At 48.5% G+C, this 17,697-nt stretch overlaps 1 protein-coding gene across 3 annotated transcripts in view; it reads right to left on the reverse strand.

Annotated features, from left to right (window-relative positions):
• Nucleotides 1–2,430: 2,430 nt before the first annotated feature.
• Nucleotides 2,431–17,697, reverse strand: part of Slc39a14 (solute carrier family 39 member 14) — a 47,070-nt gene continuing 31,803 nt past the window's right edge. For 2 of the 3 annotated variants that reach the window (XM_078030903.1, XM_078030905.1), the window contains exons 2-9: nucleotides 17,248–17,526; nucleotides 15,374–15,560; nucleotides 14,545–14,714; nucleotides 9,754–9,876; nucleotides 8,938–9,126; nucleotides 8,611–8,818; nucleotides 7,588–7,772; nucleotides 2,431–5,572 (exon numbers count right to left, since the gene is read on the reverse strand). In XM_078030903.1, the coding sequence (XP_077887029.1) occupies nucleotides 5,426–5,572; nucleotides 7,588–7,772; nucleotides 8,611–8,818; nucleotides 8,938–9,126; nucleotides 9,754–9,876; nucleotides 14,545–14,714; nucleotides 15,374–15,560; nucleotides 17,248–17,511 (1,473 nt within the window). In that variant the 5' untranslated portion in view covers nucleotides 17,512–17,526 and the 3' untranslated portion in view covers nucleotides 2,431–5,425. Of the gene's footprint in view, nucleotides 5,573–7,587; nucleotides 7,773–8,610; nucleotides 8,819–8,937; nucleotides 9,127–9,753; nucleotides 9,877–12,611; nucleotides 12,782–14,544; nucleotides 14,715–15,373; nucleotides 15,561–17,247; nucleotides 17,527–17,697 lie in introns of all 3 variants that reach the window. The other variant, XM_078030904.1, reaches the window with a different exon arrangement.

Consider the following 17,697-nt stretch of genomic DNA (forward strand, 5'->3'; position numbering starts at 1 on the left):
TCTAGGTATCTCATACTACATTGTGAAGAAGACAAATTTTTAAAAATAGACGGGCGTTCTGCTTTTCTGCAGATCAAAGCCTGGGTTCACATGCAATGCCCTTTACTTCTTGGAAGGGATGCCACTCAAATCAGATCTAAGCATCACTGAACGGTAAAAAAGAGTGTGCAAGGGGGCTGGGTATGTAGCTCAGTTGGTAGAGTGCCTGCCTTGCATGCACAAGCCCCCCAGCGCCCCCCTCAAAAAAGAATGTGCAAAGCAACAAGATAGAAGAGTACTAATTTATAGTACCTTTTAAATTTTACTGTGTTTCACCTTCTACCAAAAATGTCCTAAGTGGCTTAACTGGTTAAGAGTATTACAAAGATGGCTAAGGTCAACGTTTTAATCTTCTTAATGACCTATTTACTTCTGTGTAAGGGCCACAAATTCTCCTTTCAAAATTTGATTCTAAATGAAGGTGGACCAGGAAAGAGGACACAAGGAAAACCATCACCAAACAGGAAAACACACCAGCAGCTGTTGCCAATGAGAAGGAGCAGGTCACCCGTTCAGAATCCACAGGCATCTCACTTGGTCTTTTCACTTTCTTTCTGCATGGCAGGTGCCAAAATCATAGAAAGAAACCAGATATAGTCCCACCCAGGAGTTTGGTGCAAAATCAGCAATTACAATCGATGCAGTAGCACACTTCTATAATCTGAGACATGGGAGGCTGAGGCAAGAGGATCCCAAGTTCGAAGCCAGCCTCAGCAACTTAGCAAATTCCTATCTCAAAAGTTAAAAAAAAAAAAAAATGGGCTGGAGATGTGGCTCAGAGGTACAGCATTTACCTAGCATGTGCAAGGCCCTGGGTTCAATACCCAGTACTTAAAAGGTGGAGGGTGGGCGGGGGAATGTAGTTCAGTGGTAGAGCACCCTGGGGTTCAATACTCAGTACTACAAAAACCAGTACAGTGCAAGCCCAGGTATGGTGAGAGGAGCCTAAGCCAGCTGGGGAAGGCAGGAAAGAGGGCAGGTAGGAGAGGATTTCCAGAGGAGGGGGGCACACCCCAAAGGACGCAGTGAATGTCATTTTGAACTCCAACAAATGGTTGAGTAGCAAGGAAATGCCAATTAAAAGATCAATATTAACACATTATTCTTGAGTTTAAAAAAACAAGAATGAACAGGTGTGGTATGGGGTCACCTGTAATCCCAGTAACGTGGGAAGCTGAGACAGGAGGATTGCAAGTCCAGTTTCTGCAAATTAGAGAGACAACAGAAAAAGGTCTGGGTATGTAACTCAGTGGGAAAGGACCCTTGGACCCCATTACTGCCAATAATAATAATAATGATCATAAAATAATTTCCTTAAAAGGAAGGATTGAGGGCTGGGGATGTGGCTCAAGCCGTAGCGTGCGGCCTGGGTTCGATCCTCAGCACCACATACAAACAAAGATGTTGTGTCCGCCGAAAACTAAAAAGTAAATATTTAAAAATTCTCTCTCTCTCACTCTCTTAAAAAAAAAAAAGGAAGGATTGAATAGTAGGCATTTGGGATCTCAAATGCATATCAGTAATAAGATTGAATCAGGACTGGGGATATAGCTCAGTTAGTAGAGTGCTTGCCTTGCATGCATAAGGCCCTGGGTTTAATCCCCAGCACCAAAAAAAAAAAAAAAAGAGTGAGTCACTTTTTTCCCCTGACTATTTATTACTATTGTAATGAAAAAGCAACAGATCTTCAACCCTATTAGGGGTTTTAAGTCTCACAACAGAGGACTTTTCTCCTAAAACAGACACATGTGGTTTAAATGAATTAAGCCAACTCTGCAAGTTTTAAGGGGCAGATTTATATAAAACAAGGAGATAGCTCTGTGTGCGTGTGCGTGTGCGTGTGTGGTGCTGGGATTGAACCTAGGGCCTGGTGCATGCTAGGCAAGCACCCTACTACTGAGCAACACCTCCAACTCCAATGAGCTTAAATATCACAATTTTTTGTAGGGCAACAAGAAGTCACAGGTTACATAAACAATTTTTTTTTGGTTGTTGTTGTTGAAGATAGGACTAAGGACTTCCTGTATGCTAGGTAAGTGCACCATTGAGCACTCTACAGCTTAAAATTTTTCTAAAAAACATCACAATTCTTTTAAAGACCCATTTAAATTTTTTTTTCTTTCTTGTGGTATTGTGGATCAAACCAAAGGCCCAATTCATGCTAGGCAAGCTCTCTATCAGAGCTCATCCCCAGCCCAAAGCTAACCATTTTAAAGTGAGCATATTAGGACACATGAATTTCCCTCCAAATCCCATCGTGAAAGCATAAACTGGTCCTGGGAAGCCGAACCTGTTAGTTAGGTCAGCAAGACACTATCGCCACCTTGTGTTCAACAGTCTTCATTACACCCACAATATTTTTTGACAAAGATCACACATGGATTCAACAAATACAGAATATAGCTTTATTTATAGAATCTTACAAATAAAACATTTACAGTCCACATAAGTTATTTTCTTTCCTAATTTTTCTCATAACACCTGAGTTTTTTTTAAAAAAATACTGTGATGTAACTGTAGAACTGTAAAGGGAAATATGAATAATAAAAACCTAACCTCTTTCTTTTGCAAAAAAATCAGACTTGATTATTATTATTTTTTTAAAGCAGGTTTCTGGCATATTTCTGTCTCTTTGGAAGAGGACTTCCTAAAAATAGATCAAACAGAGAAGTCTTCATTTTACAAACCCAGGGTGAAGGACCACCGAAGAATGGCCCCCAGGTAACACTAGACACACAATCTTTGGGGGCAAAGACAGAAGGTGAGAAGTAGCAGGACCCTGTCCCTGGCTTATGGCGCCTCCGTGACACGTACTTTCCTTGCTGACATTAATAGGAACTGGTCCTTCTGGAAAGAAGTGGAAGGTGCCTTTGGGGTGCCAGGTGGAAAAGTCCTCTAACAACTCACTACTCCTCAGACTTCTAATATGTACAGATGCCTAGAACAGCAAGTTCAACACTTAAAAGTCAAAATGAAATTGCCACATTTTCAAATCATGAGGCAGATCTGTTGCCAATGGGAACTTCCACTACCACCTCCCTCCTAAGCTCCAACTAGGCTGGCCTCTGCATCCATGCAGGCGAAAGAGGAATTCCCTCTGAGGCAGTCGCCTGTGAAGGTGAAGCTCTTGAGTTAATAATATAGGTGTGCATGAAAAGGGCAAGCACCCTACCAGTTCATATTTATTTTTCAATTTGTTAAAGATTACATTTCTTTTTTTAAATCTCCTCTCCTAAACTTAGAAACCCACTAACTCTAAGTCAGTACTCTACTCCAAGACAAAGGATATTTTAAAGGAATGACAGGAACTACAGGGAATGCTAAAATTAAAATTGTAATAGATTAATGTGAGTTAGATAAAGTAAATCTTCCAGTCTTTTTGGGGGGTGGGGGTGGTGTGCTGGGGATGGAATCCAGGCCTCGCACGTAGGCTGTGCAGGAGCTCCATCTGTCTACCACTGAGCTACCCTCCCAGCCTCAGAGTATCATTTTCTGCTCCCTCTTGAAAGCAGTTTGAGAAAAATAAAACAGAAAAGACGAAATCATTTTAAAACAATAACAACAATGATGATGATAAATATAAAAAGTTAGATTCTAACATTTAAGGAATTGGTTCTTTGGTAAAACTGGACCCTAACTCTATCAGGAGTCGGTCCTGACATTCAATCTAGAATCTTGATTGCTAACAGTTCCTCCTTCTTCAGCCTATTCTAAATCCATCTGGGTCAACAGGCAGGGTTGAGAGTGAGAGTTAACAAGAACCCCCAGCACTTTTCCCATTCATACTCTTTTCAGGAATATTCTTGGTTTGAGGGACATTTCCTAAGAACAAAAACAAAATAGATGTTGATTTTAATTAACAACAGTGGACAGTTTTTCTAAGGAAGGATAGAAAAACTCAGGCGATGGCAATGAACCAGCACTCCTGTCGTCATGTGAACACAGCCTCTGGGCTGCAGCTGTGGCACCACTAAGAAAGGCTTCTGGAGAGACTGGCTCCCCAAAGTGGCTAAAGAATCTCACATTATCAATATGATAATAATAAATCAATTCACCTAGTGAACCTGGAGATTAGCTCCCCTTGAAGCCAGAGTTCTGAGGAAGGGGCTCCACAGTGCCTGAGGCTGGCCCATAGTGTTAAAGCCAAGTTCATCCATCCATGTTCTGGAGAGAATTAGAGGAATTTATACTGAGTTCAATTCAGGATTCTACTTCTGATGTCTGGGGCCAGGGAGGAAGCAGTAACCAAGACAGTGCCACTCAGATTCCACCCACAGCAATACCTTCGGCCATGCCCCAAGTTTTTGACCTTACAGTCCGGTGTTCCCCGGTACTCAAACTTTTCTTTATGCAATTACTAAGTCATAAATTTCGCCTGCACTCATTCCATTTCTGACTACCCTTGTCGTGGTAAAGCATAAACTACCGCACTCTAATTCTACAGGTCGGCTTGCCGCACTGCGCCAGTCGTGACCAGGGGAGGTGAGTGCGCAGTCTCCCCTCCAACCCCCACATCTTGACAATGTGCTTCTAGGGAGGGATCTGAACAGTCTCTTAGAAGGGAGCTGGGAAAGGGAGGTGGAAATCACAGCAAAAATAATTTGTTTTCTCGCAGATCTTCTGCTCCTCCATTCTGTTAGCATTAAGCCGCAAGAGAAGGTCCAGGCAACGGAACCTTCACGGGGGCTCAATTGGGCAGCCAGGACACAGGAGCTGCACAAAGCCACACCCGGCGTCCCAGGAGCACAAGCGGGGATCACGAGAGGAGATCCATCACTGGCTGCTTCCTATCCCACTCAGGATGGTCCTTGCCTCTCTCCTGCACTACTCACCTGCTGACCTTGAGTTCTCCTTGAGAGAATAGGCAACTCAACAGACTGGGGTGGGGGCGGGGGTCCCTTGTCTCCTGTCCCTTCTCTGTAAGAAAAGAAGAACCTGCTTCACAGGCCACAGGCCCCAAAGTATAGATTCACCTCCTGAGGCTTCTTTCTTTCTTCCTTTTTCTTCCTCTCCTAATACTTCTAACCAAGCTATGACCACGAGCTCTATTTTTACATTGCAGGGTAAGAGACTGAAAATCTCTCAGTGCTGCTTCCAAGAGAAAGAGTCCAGAGTGAGCGGAGAGGAAAGGGAGTCTTGTCTGGTACACAGCATTCAGGTTCCGGAGCCACCTTGAAGAAGGGGGCAGGGAGGGTTGAGGCACTACCTGGAAAACGTCACCAGGGCAGCTTCTTCCTAGGACAGAGCACTTTAAATACAGTTGATATCTGGAGCAGGCAGATGGGCTGTTATCAGTGTAATCCAATTGCCTCCTCCATGGAGCTTTGTGGAGGCCGCGTCCTGTGGCCAGAACCGACCTGCAGTCCCACTGGCTCTTGGCAGGGCCCTATCCGATCTGGATCTGCCCTGAGTACATAGTGAGGAGCAGCATGATGGTGAAGCCGGTCAAGAGGCCCAGGTTCTGAATGACAAAGGGGATCAAGATGCTGCCCTTCCTTTCATCTTCCAGGGAGACCTCATTCATCTCAGGAAACTGAGAAAAAAGAGAGAAAAATAAGAGATCTGTGATTCCTCCTCAACCTCACGAGTCCAGGGCAGGTCAGTGATGGAGACACGCGGCAAATCAGCTGACAGGAGATTCCCAGCCACAGCAGCTGGAGCCTTCTTCCACTGCTCACCCTGACTTTACCACTATGAAGGAAAAGCCAGCACTGAACTATACACCTGGCCCTGGATTTGCGGGTAGGGGCTGGCTAGCGGTCAATGCCTTCGGGCTGCGGGCGTGGCTGCACGGCCAAGCACGTGCCAGCAAGCACAAGGCCCAGGGTGTCATTCCAGCACCACTGAAGGAGAAAAAAAGAAACTGATAAAAAGAAAAAAACCTTTTTATTGTGGACATAAAACCACTTAAAAAGATCTTTTTTACTGACAAATCATTGTTACCACCTCTTTGGGAAACCAAGCAACAGTGTGAGGGGACTGAAAATGGAACTACAAGGTGGCTGGGGTTGATTCAGGGCCTCGTCCTGCTGGGCCAGCAAAGCAGGGGACCACTGTGGGACCATGAAGGAATGCCAAAGCATCCTGCCCACGGCGCAGGCTCCCCACAAGAGAGACTGTCTACAGCGTTTCCCTGGGGTGAGTCTGGATGGTAACGGCCACTGCTGCTCTCACCACCTTGCCAAAAACATTATTCTCAAAGAAGACATAAAATAAAACAGTACATAAAGTAAAGCATCTCCTTTACATATGCCGATATGTAAGGGGTATGTAAAGAAAAGTAATTCAGGCAAACAGGCCAGAGAGCACCTCAGGCCCACAGACCAGGGAGGGAGCTCAGGCTCCAAGGCCGTGCACAAGGTGCAGCAGAGCAGGCGGGGACTGACACCTACTAACGTGGGACACAGGGCAGTGTGCTTCTGGACACCACCGATAATGGAAGAAAGCTAATAAAAGCCTAAAAGCAGGGGTCAACCAGGGTGGCTCACACACAGCCGTAATCCCAGCCACTCGGGAGGCTGAGGCAAGAGCATGGCAAGTTCAAAGCCAGCCTCAGCAACTCAGCAAGACCCTGTCTCAAACAAACAAACAAACAGGCTGGGAATGTAGCTCAGGGGTAAAGCACCCCTGGGTTCAATCCCCAGTACCCAAAAAAGAAAAAATAAAGCCTAAAATCATGCATCCATTTTTTAAAGGCTAGTTTTTATTATTATTATTATTTTTTTAATTGTTCATAGACCTTTACTTTTTATGTATTTATATGTGGTGCTGAGGATCGAACCCATTGTCTCACACTTGCTAGGCATGTGCTCTATGACTGAGCCACAACCCAACCCATGTATCCATTTTGAGCCAATAATTCTAATTCTGAAACTAAAGTATATACTCTCATTGAGCAATACCATCACTGAAAAGAATATTTACAAAGAGCATGCAACATGTAAAAACATCCATGATGTGTTAAGTAAAAGAAATGAGGACACAAGATTATATATTCAATATGAATACAGTCACTTACAGACATACACAATACATTGAGATAAAAAAGAAACAGTGTTAATTATGAGGTAGAGAGATTATGAGTAATTCTTCTTTCTTCTTTTTATTTATCTATATGTACCTATTTTATAATACTTAACTAAGGACCCTAGATTGAGCACATTTTTTTAAATGACATCCTAACAGAAACATTAAGTTTTCTGGCCTTAAAATCTCTTGTCATGTCATAGGTTGGTGTGATTGTGCACACCCGGAGTCCTATAGTCCCAGCTACTCAAGAGGCTGAGGCAGGAGGATTGCTTGAGTCATCGAGTTTAGGAATAGCCTGGGCAACCCAGTGAGACCTTGCTGGGGGTGGGAGGGTGGTAGATCTAATACTTCCTTAAAACCCACTAATCGTATACCTTAAGTAGGTGAATTGTGCGGTATGTGAAGATACCTCAATAAAGCCATTATTAAAAACTAACTTATGTCCCCCTAGCTGTTCTCTATTATAATTTGATAATCTGGCCCATTTTGCCTCTAAGGTATAAACTACGGCAGACTTACCATGTCAGCCAGAGCAATATACAAGAACATTCCTCCAGCCAGGGCAAAAATCCAGTTGGCCGAGAAGTGGCTGCCGGCCAGGATGCCAAAGGCCAGACCCACGTAGCAGCAGCAGGCAGAAAGGAAGTTGAAGAACATAGCCTGCTGGATACTCATCCCAGCATTGAGCAGGATGACAAAGTCTCCTACGGAGGGGAGAACAGAAGGGAAAGGAAGTTGAGTTGGGAGACAGAGAACATGGGCGAGTCAGAAGGCCCAGCTATGGACGAAGTCTGCGTAAAACTCAAGACAGCCTCAGAATCGAGACTGACCATCGTCCACATTCTGTACAGGAGCTGCCCCATCTGCCAAACTGGAATGCTGGAAACCACATGCAGGATTTTGAAAGTAGGTGACCAGCTAGAGACGGCCCCATTTCTTTTGATTGAAGGTGAAATACAAAGAACTTCCTTCCTTACTACTATAGTGAATTGTCTTTTTCGGAAATGAAATTGTGAGGAAGAAAAGTCGCAAGCCAATGGCAAAGCCAAAACTGGACCATTTGAGCCTCCAGAATCCTGGCTTTCTACACTCTCCCTTGATAAAACCAAGCACCTCCCAAGCTCAGCCTCGTCCACAGATCCACCTGTCAGACTTCTAGCACACTCCTCTGCCTTTGGAAGAGTCCAGGGCGTAAGAGATCACCCTCGCTGAGCACTGGGAACAGTGAGCAGCACAAGGTAAGCCCTTTCTGCGTCTTGCCTACCTCCCGGTGACTCTCTAAGGTAGCTGCTATTACCAGCCTCTGTACAGGTGAGAACATTGAGCCTCAGGGGATGAGCTACAGGGAGACAAATTTCCCTGTGAAAAACGTCATCGTCCTAAGCTGCTGTTGGCTTATTGTTAGGACGCGGTGGTTAGAGTCCACACAGCTTGCGGGTGTTAACGGATTACAGAGCGCGCTGAGTGGCACTGGGGAGCTATGAAGTGGGGCTGCACCGGTAACCAAGGTCGCCACCCAGGCTCCAGGGGATGTGTGCTCACCCAGCTCGTGTGGGAACTCCTCACAGAGGATGGCCACCGACGTGCTGATGCCTTGGAAAGCAGACACAGTGAAGGAGGCACCTATGGCCAGGCCGTCGATGAAGTTGTGCAGGCCGTCACTCAGGGTGATCATCCAGGCCAGGGTGCCGATGTCGGAGTAGCGGACACCCTTCAGCCAGTAACAGGCACTTTGGGAAGCCTGGAGGTCCTATGAGAAAGCACATCCCACGACCGTGGGTCACGGGGAAGACCACACGCTTTCAGCATACGCCTGACCCGTCAAGGCCTCTGCCTCTGCAGGCTCCCCAGCAGCTGGCGGCCACAGACCTGCACGGAGAGCGAGCCCACGATGACCTTCCCGTCCACGTCCGGGGCCTTGCCATCGAGCTCGCTGTTGCAGTGCTGAGGAATCATGTGGTCCAGATCCCCATTCTGCAGCTTCTCTGTCACACCCTCCTCCTGGTCCTTCTTGGAAGGAAGTGTCTCCGAGGCAAAATGGTTATGTCCGTGATGATGCTGGTGGGGTGGCAGGGGAGGGGTGAGTGTGACCCTCACCCTCACCAAACCCCTGAACACCTACTCCAAGCTCTGCAAAGACCTCACTACGGCCATCCAAGGAAACCAGGGCAGGCCATGCACAGAAGTGTGGGAACTGTCACCTGTGGCAGCATCACGTGTGAGGCTAAGGCCTGTCCCTGGGGTGCCCTCCTTGCACTGAGGGGCCGCTACAAAGGCACTCAGAGCCCCTCCTCTGCCACGAGCATTTCTGCTGACTCTGCCACCGTGAGGGAACCACCACATGCCGGATGTGGAAGGTCATCTTTCTGGATCTGTGCTACGCTAGTCAGTCCTATTCTTTACAGTCAGACATCAGATGTTTAGGAAATAATCCAGAACAAAGCAAAGGGGATAAACTGCTGCTGCAGTAAAGGGCTCTCTGGCCAGACCCAGTTTCCGGTAGGGCTGCCACCGTGGCTCATATCCTCATGAGGTGAGCTGGGCTGACCTCCTTAGGGCACCTGTGGCTTCAGACAGGTCACATCACTGCACTGGTGGAGCCACACCTGCACCAACAGCCTCAGCTCTCTGAGGTGGGTGCGTTCCCTCGGACATTTTTTTTTTAAAACTGATGATTGGCCTTACCTCATTTTTCTGCTTAAGAAGCATCTTTAAGATCTTCTCTGTGAAAAAGAAAAGGTAGAAGCCCCCAAACACCATGGCAGACTTGGGGACATAATAATCTTCCAGAGGATTGAAGCCAAAAGCCTGTGGACCCAGGAAAATAAAATGAGTTTAAGAAAATAAATATCTCTACTGGTTCCCTCTCACCTTAACTACTTCCCTGACTCTAGGAAAGAGGCATCCGGGAATACCTCCGCTGTCTGCCCTTCTCTTGCCATCAACTAATCTTGATGTTCCCCTGATGTGACATCGCCAGCCCTGCCAGGTTCTTTCTTGCTCATCTTCCCAAAAGACAATCTTTAGGATTTTAATCTTAGGAAGAGTAGTCCTGGATATGGTTTTCTACTTTTTTTTTTTTTTTTTTGAGAGGTCTTGCTCGGTTGCCCAGGCTGGCCTTGAACTTGGGATTCTCCTGCTCCAGTTTCCCAAGTAGCTGGGACAATAGGCATGTACCACATGGTTTTCTACTCTTAGTTAGGTATGCCTTAATTTCTCTTAGCACTTAGTTATAAGAGCATCCTGTCGGTGCATTCCATATTTAAGAAGAAGATGCCTGTGTTTATTTTCATCTTATTTAATGTCCCCAGCTGATCTGTCTGCAAACAGAACGGGAAGTGGTGGAATTATGCTTTCTAAAAGGGAAATCCATTCCCCAGTTGAGCAGCAAGAATTGCGGCATCTTCTTAACCACAAACCTCATGGGGACCACAAAGCCAAAAAAAAGCCGTCAACACCCCTGTAGGTGTTAATCTGGGGAGCTTTTGAAGCTTGGCTCTGTGGCACACGCCTTGATCTCAGCTACTTGGGAGGCTGAGGCAGAAGGATCTCTTGAGACCAAGAATTTAAGACCAGCCTGGGCAATATAGTGAGATCCCTACCAGTTTAGAGATAAGCAAATAAATATTTTAAAAAACAACAACAAAATTGTGCTGGGAGGGTTTTTGAGACAAGGTCTTGCTTTGCTCCCCAGTTGGTCTTGGGTGCACGTGCTCCAGTGACCTTCCCGCCTGGGCCTCCAAAGTAGCCTGGAGTACAGGTGTGCACCTCCGCGCCCAGCTGGGGAAGGGGAATTGTTCTGAGTTCTTTCTGAAAACCCTCACTTATTAAGGAGAGGGAGAAAGAATCCATTGGAAAGAGGACAGGAGCAGAAAACCAGGAGAATTCTCTTTCAAGTTCAGTTCTTGGTTTATGGTGTCAAAGTGTTCAATGACTTGCTCCTCAGTCTTCTAACTAGAAACAGGCCTTGAATAAACTCCAGTGCCCCTCAGGTTCAGGTTGCATATAGGAGCTAACCAGCGAAGGGGAACCCTGGCTGTTTAAAAGGTGCTTTTCCTTTAGGTTTTAAAGGCACCATACTCAATCATAAGCCTCTAGTGTTGTTTTCTTTCTTTGGTGGGGGTACCAGGGATTGACTAAGGGGCACTTGGCCACTGAGCCATATCCCCAGCCCTATTTTGTATTTTATTTAGAGACAGGGTCTCACTGAGTTGCTTAGTGCTTTGCTTTTGCTGAGGCTGGCTTTGAACTCGCGATCCTCCTGCCTCAGCCTCTTGAGCCATTGAGGTTACAGGCATGTGCTCACCACACCCGGCTCTATGTCGTTTTCTAAAAGACATACGTTCTGTAGTAGAAGTAGCACATCTGGTCAGCTCTCTGGGAGAGGCGAATCACGGAGGGAAAAGTAAAGTGAAAAGAAGCAACTAAACTACCACCTCTCCACACTGAGCCAGGGAGGACGGCAGTATTCAAAAGCCTGACTTCGAGGGTCAGCAAACCTGGCACATAGGCTCAGGGTAGGTGCTCTGGTGCAGGGTCAGATTCCATGGGTTGAACAATACTAGTTCTGGGGCTGGGGCTGGGGCTGGGGCTCAGTGGTAGAGTGCTTGCCCAGCACACATGAGACACTGAGTTCAAACCTCAGCACTACCTAAAAATGAAATGAAGATATTACGTCCACCTACAACTAAAAAAGAAATATTAAAAAAAAAAAAATACGAGCTCTACAGACCTCAGATTTGCTCCACTAGGAACACAAAACAGCATTTTAGAAAACAAAGTACTACAAGAAGCATGTGGAGTCACCCTTTTGTTCTGTGGGCCTGCCAGACCACCTACGCGAGATGTCTTGTGCTTATTGTAATTAATGGGTCTGCTGAAGAGATTGCACCCAGGCAGATGAGGCATCTGCGAGAGGGCCTACCAGACCTTACAAGTACTAAGCGCCCTTCTCTAACGTGGAGGATTTTTCTCATTTACCTAGATAAGGGACAAAGCTGCTGTCAGTGATGGGAAACTCGCCTGTTCTGTTTAGATTGTCTCTGTCCCCAGACTCCCTTCTGAGAACTGATGTTTTTACTAAGACCCATGGATTCTGTCGACGTGTTTATACCACTCTGCACCGAAAGTACCAAACGGAGAGCCATAAAGTGACACAGCTAAACGACATCTTTTCACTTAACAGTTGGAACACTTTTCCTGGCACCAGGCACTTTACAAATATTATCTCACGTGACCCTTCCATTCTCTTGAGGTCAATCCTATCGTCTTTCTTATTTTACATGAGGAAACAGAGAGGTAAGCGGCTTGCCCGAGGTTGTAGAACCTGGAGACGGTGCAGCAGGGTTTGAACCTGGCTCTTAACCCTACACTGCGCAGCTTCTCCTACCTCTTACCTAAGTCCTGGCTTGACTTTCCCAAAGGAAAGGCCCCTGAGAGCCCCTCCCTGCACCTTCCATGTAATCGGAGGTCTCCCACGGTGCCCACTGTCCCCCCGAGGGAGACAGGCGCACTCCAGGTCCAGGGGCTCTGGCTCGCCATACCTCAGGGATGAGCTGGAAGAGGGCGTTGGAGTAGAGGGTTCCAATCGCCAGAGCTATGAAGTAGAGCAGCAGCCGCTTGTAAAAGGTCTTCTTCATGAAGGGCACCACGCTGGCCCCCATGAGGGAGCAGAGGGAGATGACGGTGACACAGAGGAGACCGTATCCCCACACTGCCAGCCCACCCGGGACAGGGAGCGGGGCAGCCACCATTGAGGGGAGGAGGTGATAGGGAAAGTTGTGGATATTAACAAAGGAAACAACAAAAGAAAAACCAGAGAGACAAGTAGGGAGGGAGAGAGAAATAGAAAATCTGTTAGTGATTCGAGTCTTTGATGAAAATTTCTTTCAATCAGTGCAGAGAAATGAGAAGGAGCTCGAAGTGGCCTTGGAACCCTGTGACTCCAGCCCCTGCTGTCTTTGGTGGCCTGAGTCATACCTGCCAGCTGGTGTGTCTGGCAGGAAGTGCAGGGTGCTACCTTGTCACATGTCCAACGTATGCTCAGGTCCATCAGACTTTGGACTTGAGGACTGACTCTCTTTAACAGGACATACCGACAAGTGGAGGGACCTGCACATTATGCTGAGCATTGGCCTCTGCATATCCAATCTGTGTCACAGAGGCACGTGCTGCACAACCTGGAGGTGGTGCAGTCTGTGCAAGATACACAAAGTCTATCTACGTGCAGGGCAGGAGGGATGAAGAACAAGACCCGATGCCTATAATATTCTGTCTCTGCACTTCAGCAGTTTTTAATTATTTCCATTTGCTTGAAAAGGAACCTGGACGTAGAGAACAGAGTTCCAGAGTCATCCCGTCACAAAAAATACTCCCTCTCACATTTCTCAGTCAGACACACTCCGAGCTGAGTCCAGCCCCAGGAGAGGGCAGGGCAGAACTGTGCCAAGATGACACTCCCCTGTGAGCCAGGGGCGGAGCATGTTCAGTGACAGCAGTTTCATTCAAACAGACAATGAGGCATTTGATTTCCAATCTTTAAAAAATTAATAAGTTCCATTTCTAGAGCTGAAAAAATAGCCCAAGATGAGGCCTCCCCTCAAGTGCTTGCTAAATCCATGTGAAATTCTGAGAGGGCATATCAAGGTGGTCTCAGAATCATGGATGAGGATAAGGTGACACACGCACAACATCCCATCTGACATCCGCTCCGGATCCGTCTTTCAGTTGGGCGGGCGGGGAAGCTGCTGACAGGGACTCTGTGTGAAAGGCAGCTTCTGCCACTCCAAGGGGGGTCAGGTACACACCAGAGTCCCTGACTAAGCTAAAAAGGCGGGAAGACTGTCAACTTGGGCTTATTTTTATAGCTCCTCAGGGATGACAATTAAGAAACAAAATGACCAAACATTTCAAAACAGTCAAGTAAGGGTACCAGGAAGTCCGTCCCAATCAGGAAAAGGTCAAGATGCAAGGTACAAAGGATGCGGTGCCCTTCTGTTTATTTTATATTTTTAATTGTATTTGTTCTTCTCAAATAGTCTTTGTTCTACCTTTGGCTCTGTACGGCACAAAGATGGCCTGAGGACAAACAAGGATGGCCAGCACAGCACATCCACACATCCAGTTAGTGACCTTTCCCCACCTCAGTGGATAACTGGTGCCACACCCAAGTGCCCCCAGGGTTCCCTCAGTGGAGGCAAGGTAGGCAGCACCAAGAATAGGGACCAGCCACCAGCCACAGATCCCTGAAGGGCAGCAAACACGAGGAGCCTTGCATCTGACGGCACCTGAAGAGGCCAGAGACAACCCTAAGTGCCCAGAGGAGAGAAAGAAGGCCCTTGAGATCTAGATAGAGTGAGGAGTCATTGGTGGCCCTTGGTAAGAGGAGGCAGTGCTGGGAACCTGGAGCGTGGCGGGGTACGGACATCAGCCAGGAGGGCCTGGCGTTGGGGAGGACGCGCGCCTGTTCTACTGCACCTCTGGAATGAGCTGGAAGAGCGCGTTAGAGAGCAGCGTTCCAATGGACAGGGCGATGAAGTAAGTGAGCACACGGCTGAAAAACGCTTTCTCCGTGCACGGCAGGACGAGGGCTCCCAGGAGAGAGGCCAGGTTAATCAGTGAGACACTGAGGAAACCAAAGCCCCACACTGCGGAGGAACAAGAACAGACGAGGGCCTCCATTACTGAGGGCCGGCACGCCAGCGGCCGCCTGGGCCTGTTCCCACTCGGGGGTAACCTGGGCAGACAGAGCTCGAGCAGCTGTTGAGTCCACCTCTGGCTAGGTGCTGTGAAGAAGCCTTAGGAAAAAAAGGTCAAGGTTGCCACCCAAAAGGAGCTTACTAGAGGGAGAGCCTGAAGAAACAACATGGGAGACTAAACACGAGTCAGCCATGACAGCAGGGAGCAGGGAGAGACAGCAAATGGCACGGGCCAGGTTGGGTGCCACACGGGCTGGCGCTATGGGACTTCAGGACAGTCAGGGGCCCACGGCTGTGTGGCCCTCAGTCTGCGGCCAGCCTGCTGTGGCTGAAGCAGAGGCACTGGGTTGGGGGTGGAGGGTACAAAGATGAAGTGGGCCAAGCAGGTCTTAAAGGCTGGCCCTCCAGAGGTCAAAAAGGAGGACACCCACAGGCCCCGAAGCCCCGCACTCTGCATGTTGGCCAGCACCTGCTCAGCACCGGGCAATGTGCCAGACCAGCCTGTGAACCCAGGGACTCCCAGCACATCATCACTGTCCTGGGCCCCGGAGCAGGTCACACTGCATGCCACACTCCAGCCTCGGCCTCCCTCGCCTCGCCTTGCTCACCTTCGATGGCACTGGGCTTCCCCTCCTCGGTCTGCTCGTTCTCTTCATTCTCTTGGTTCTCAGAGGTACAGGCCCCAGAATCCAGCTGCTGGAGAATGGTGGGGCAGAACTCCTGGAGCTCACTCCTCCCGATCCGAGACTCCTCGCTGAAATTGTGAGCAGCAAAGAGGTCTCCAGAACTAAAGCACTGAAACCAGAAGAAGGGTCAGAGAGCCTCTTAGAACCCAAACCCCACGCCCTGCCTGCCAAGCAGCCTCCACAGCCTGCCCAGAGATAAGACAAACTGCAGACATATCTCTAGGGATGGAGCAAGAAGTCCCTAAACTTGAAAATCTGATCAGCTATCTTAGAGACTGGCCACCAGGAAAGTCACAGGTGCTAAGCATACCTAACTACAAATGGGGTTGGGGAGATATTTCAGGAAACAAGATTCCAATCGCTGTGACCAGGGAGTGATTTGTGATTCTATTTGCATAACTGAAGATACCAACTATCTGCATCACAGTAGCCCAGAGAGCTATCAAGATCAAGATTCCAGAGTACTGGTATGCGTAGGGGTGGGCTCCTTTGAAACTGTGGTGTTACCTGGGAAGACAAATGCCTGGGGAACTTTAGTCTCCTTAACCCCAGAGGCTTGACCTCAGCCTGAAGGAGGTGCTGAGGAAGTCAGGCAAGGAAAACCTAAGTTTTTAAAGCCGGCTGCAGAGCAAGCATGGGCTGGTCAGCAGACACAAGCCACCTGCAGAAGGACTGCAAGTGATTCTCACGTACTGTTCCTGGGAAGCACTGCTGTTTGACTTCTAATTATACTTTATACATGTAGGCGTCAGTCCTTTTCCGAGTTTGATTTTACTCAGGTCTATTTCTGAGACTTGGCCCTCTGGGTGTGCTGACAACACCCAGTTCTGGGCCTATAATGCTGAGGGATAGACTCTGGTGACCCCAGGACACTGCTGCTGCCTGGCAGGCCCTGAGATCCATGTGGCAGGCCTTCAGGCTCAGGTTGTCCCACGGCACATTCAGCCTCCTCACTGACTCAGACCTCGAGCACACTCTGAACCCAGGTCACATGGTCCCCCTCGTCCCCTCTCACTCCACACCTCAGGCCTGAACCCGCATTTGCTATTCCAGCACACTCGTCACCCCCCATCTCCCTTCTGAACCCGATTACTCTCCAGCCCACAGAATATGATGTCACTCTCATCCAGCTCCCTGTGTCGACAGCACACTCCTTAAATGTGACTCCTGCTCTCTTTCCCACAGGACTCAGCACAGAGAACAGAACAGATATATATAAAGACCCTGTGGCTGGCTTAGATTTGGCTGCCACAAATAGCCTCAGACTCTGATTAGCCAAGCTGATAGGAAGAAAGGACGCAGAACCAAGAGCCCAAAGACCTCGCTTCTCCAAGTTCTAGTCCAGGTCCCTCCAGGAACTCATGTGGGACCAGAATTCTCTCCTTTAAAATAAAGATAATTCCCCCTGCCCCTAAAGGACTGTGAGACTCACCTGGTAGAGCATACAAAGGCTTTGGAAACTGTGAACTCCAATGGAAATGCTGTCCTGGGAGCCTTGGCTTATCAGCAGTGCCAGACCATCCAAGTGCAGTTCCAAAGAACACTCTGGGGGTGCTGAGAACCCCACATCCTGGCTGCCCTGTGTAAGGGCTTCAAAGCACCCTATATCGAGGAAGCCCTGCTGGGGATGCAGGCTGTGCTGATCCACACAGCAGGTGAAGAGAACTGGCCTGCCTGCTCTGTCACCAAGACCTACCTGAACACGTCTTAATCAGGCTGCTCAGCCACCCTCCACCTGACCAGACAGAGCCTCAGAGGCCACAGATGGCAGTGGCCCAGGGGGCGGGGAGCCTCACCGTGGAGAGGTTCCTGTGTCCCTGGCCAGGCTGTGTGGCGTTATTCCGGTCTACTCCCACATTCAGGTGGATGAGCAGCTTCTTCAGCTGCTGTAGGGTGAGGCTGCCACCCTCACCGTAGCGATGCATGAGGTTCTCCAGGAAAGAGGTGGCGCTGACGGCCTGCATGTCCATGGAGGAGGCGTGGGCCTCGGGAGCAGCTCTCCATATGTTCAGCAGAGTCAGTAGGAAGCAGCTGGGGAGGGCTGGGATCAGCAGCTTCATGGTGACCAGGTACACCTACCAGAGCACAGAGCCAGGTGAAGGCCAGACCTCCCCACTCCCTCCCTCCCAGCAGCGTCGCACCCACCAACCCCACACCAAGCAGGTCTGGTCTCTCTCCCAGCCCCTGCATCTGATCAACATCAAAGTCTGACTTCAGCCCTTTTCCACTCCCTTTGTCCAACCTTT

The sequence above is a fragment of the Ictidomys tridecemlineatus genome, chromosome 14 (assembly GCF_052094955.1).
Source record: "Ictidomys tridecemlineatus isolate mIctTri1 chromosome 14, mIctTri1.hap1, whole genome shotgun sequence".
Classification (NCBI taxonomy): Eukaryota; Metazoa; Chordata; class Mammalia; order Rodentia; family Sciuridae; genus Ictidomys; species Ictidomys tridecemlineatus.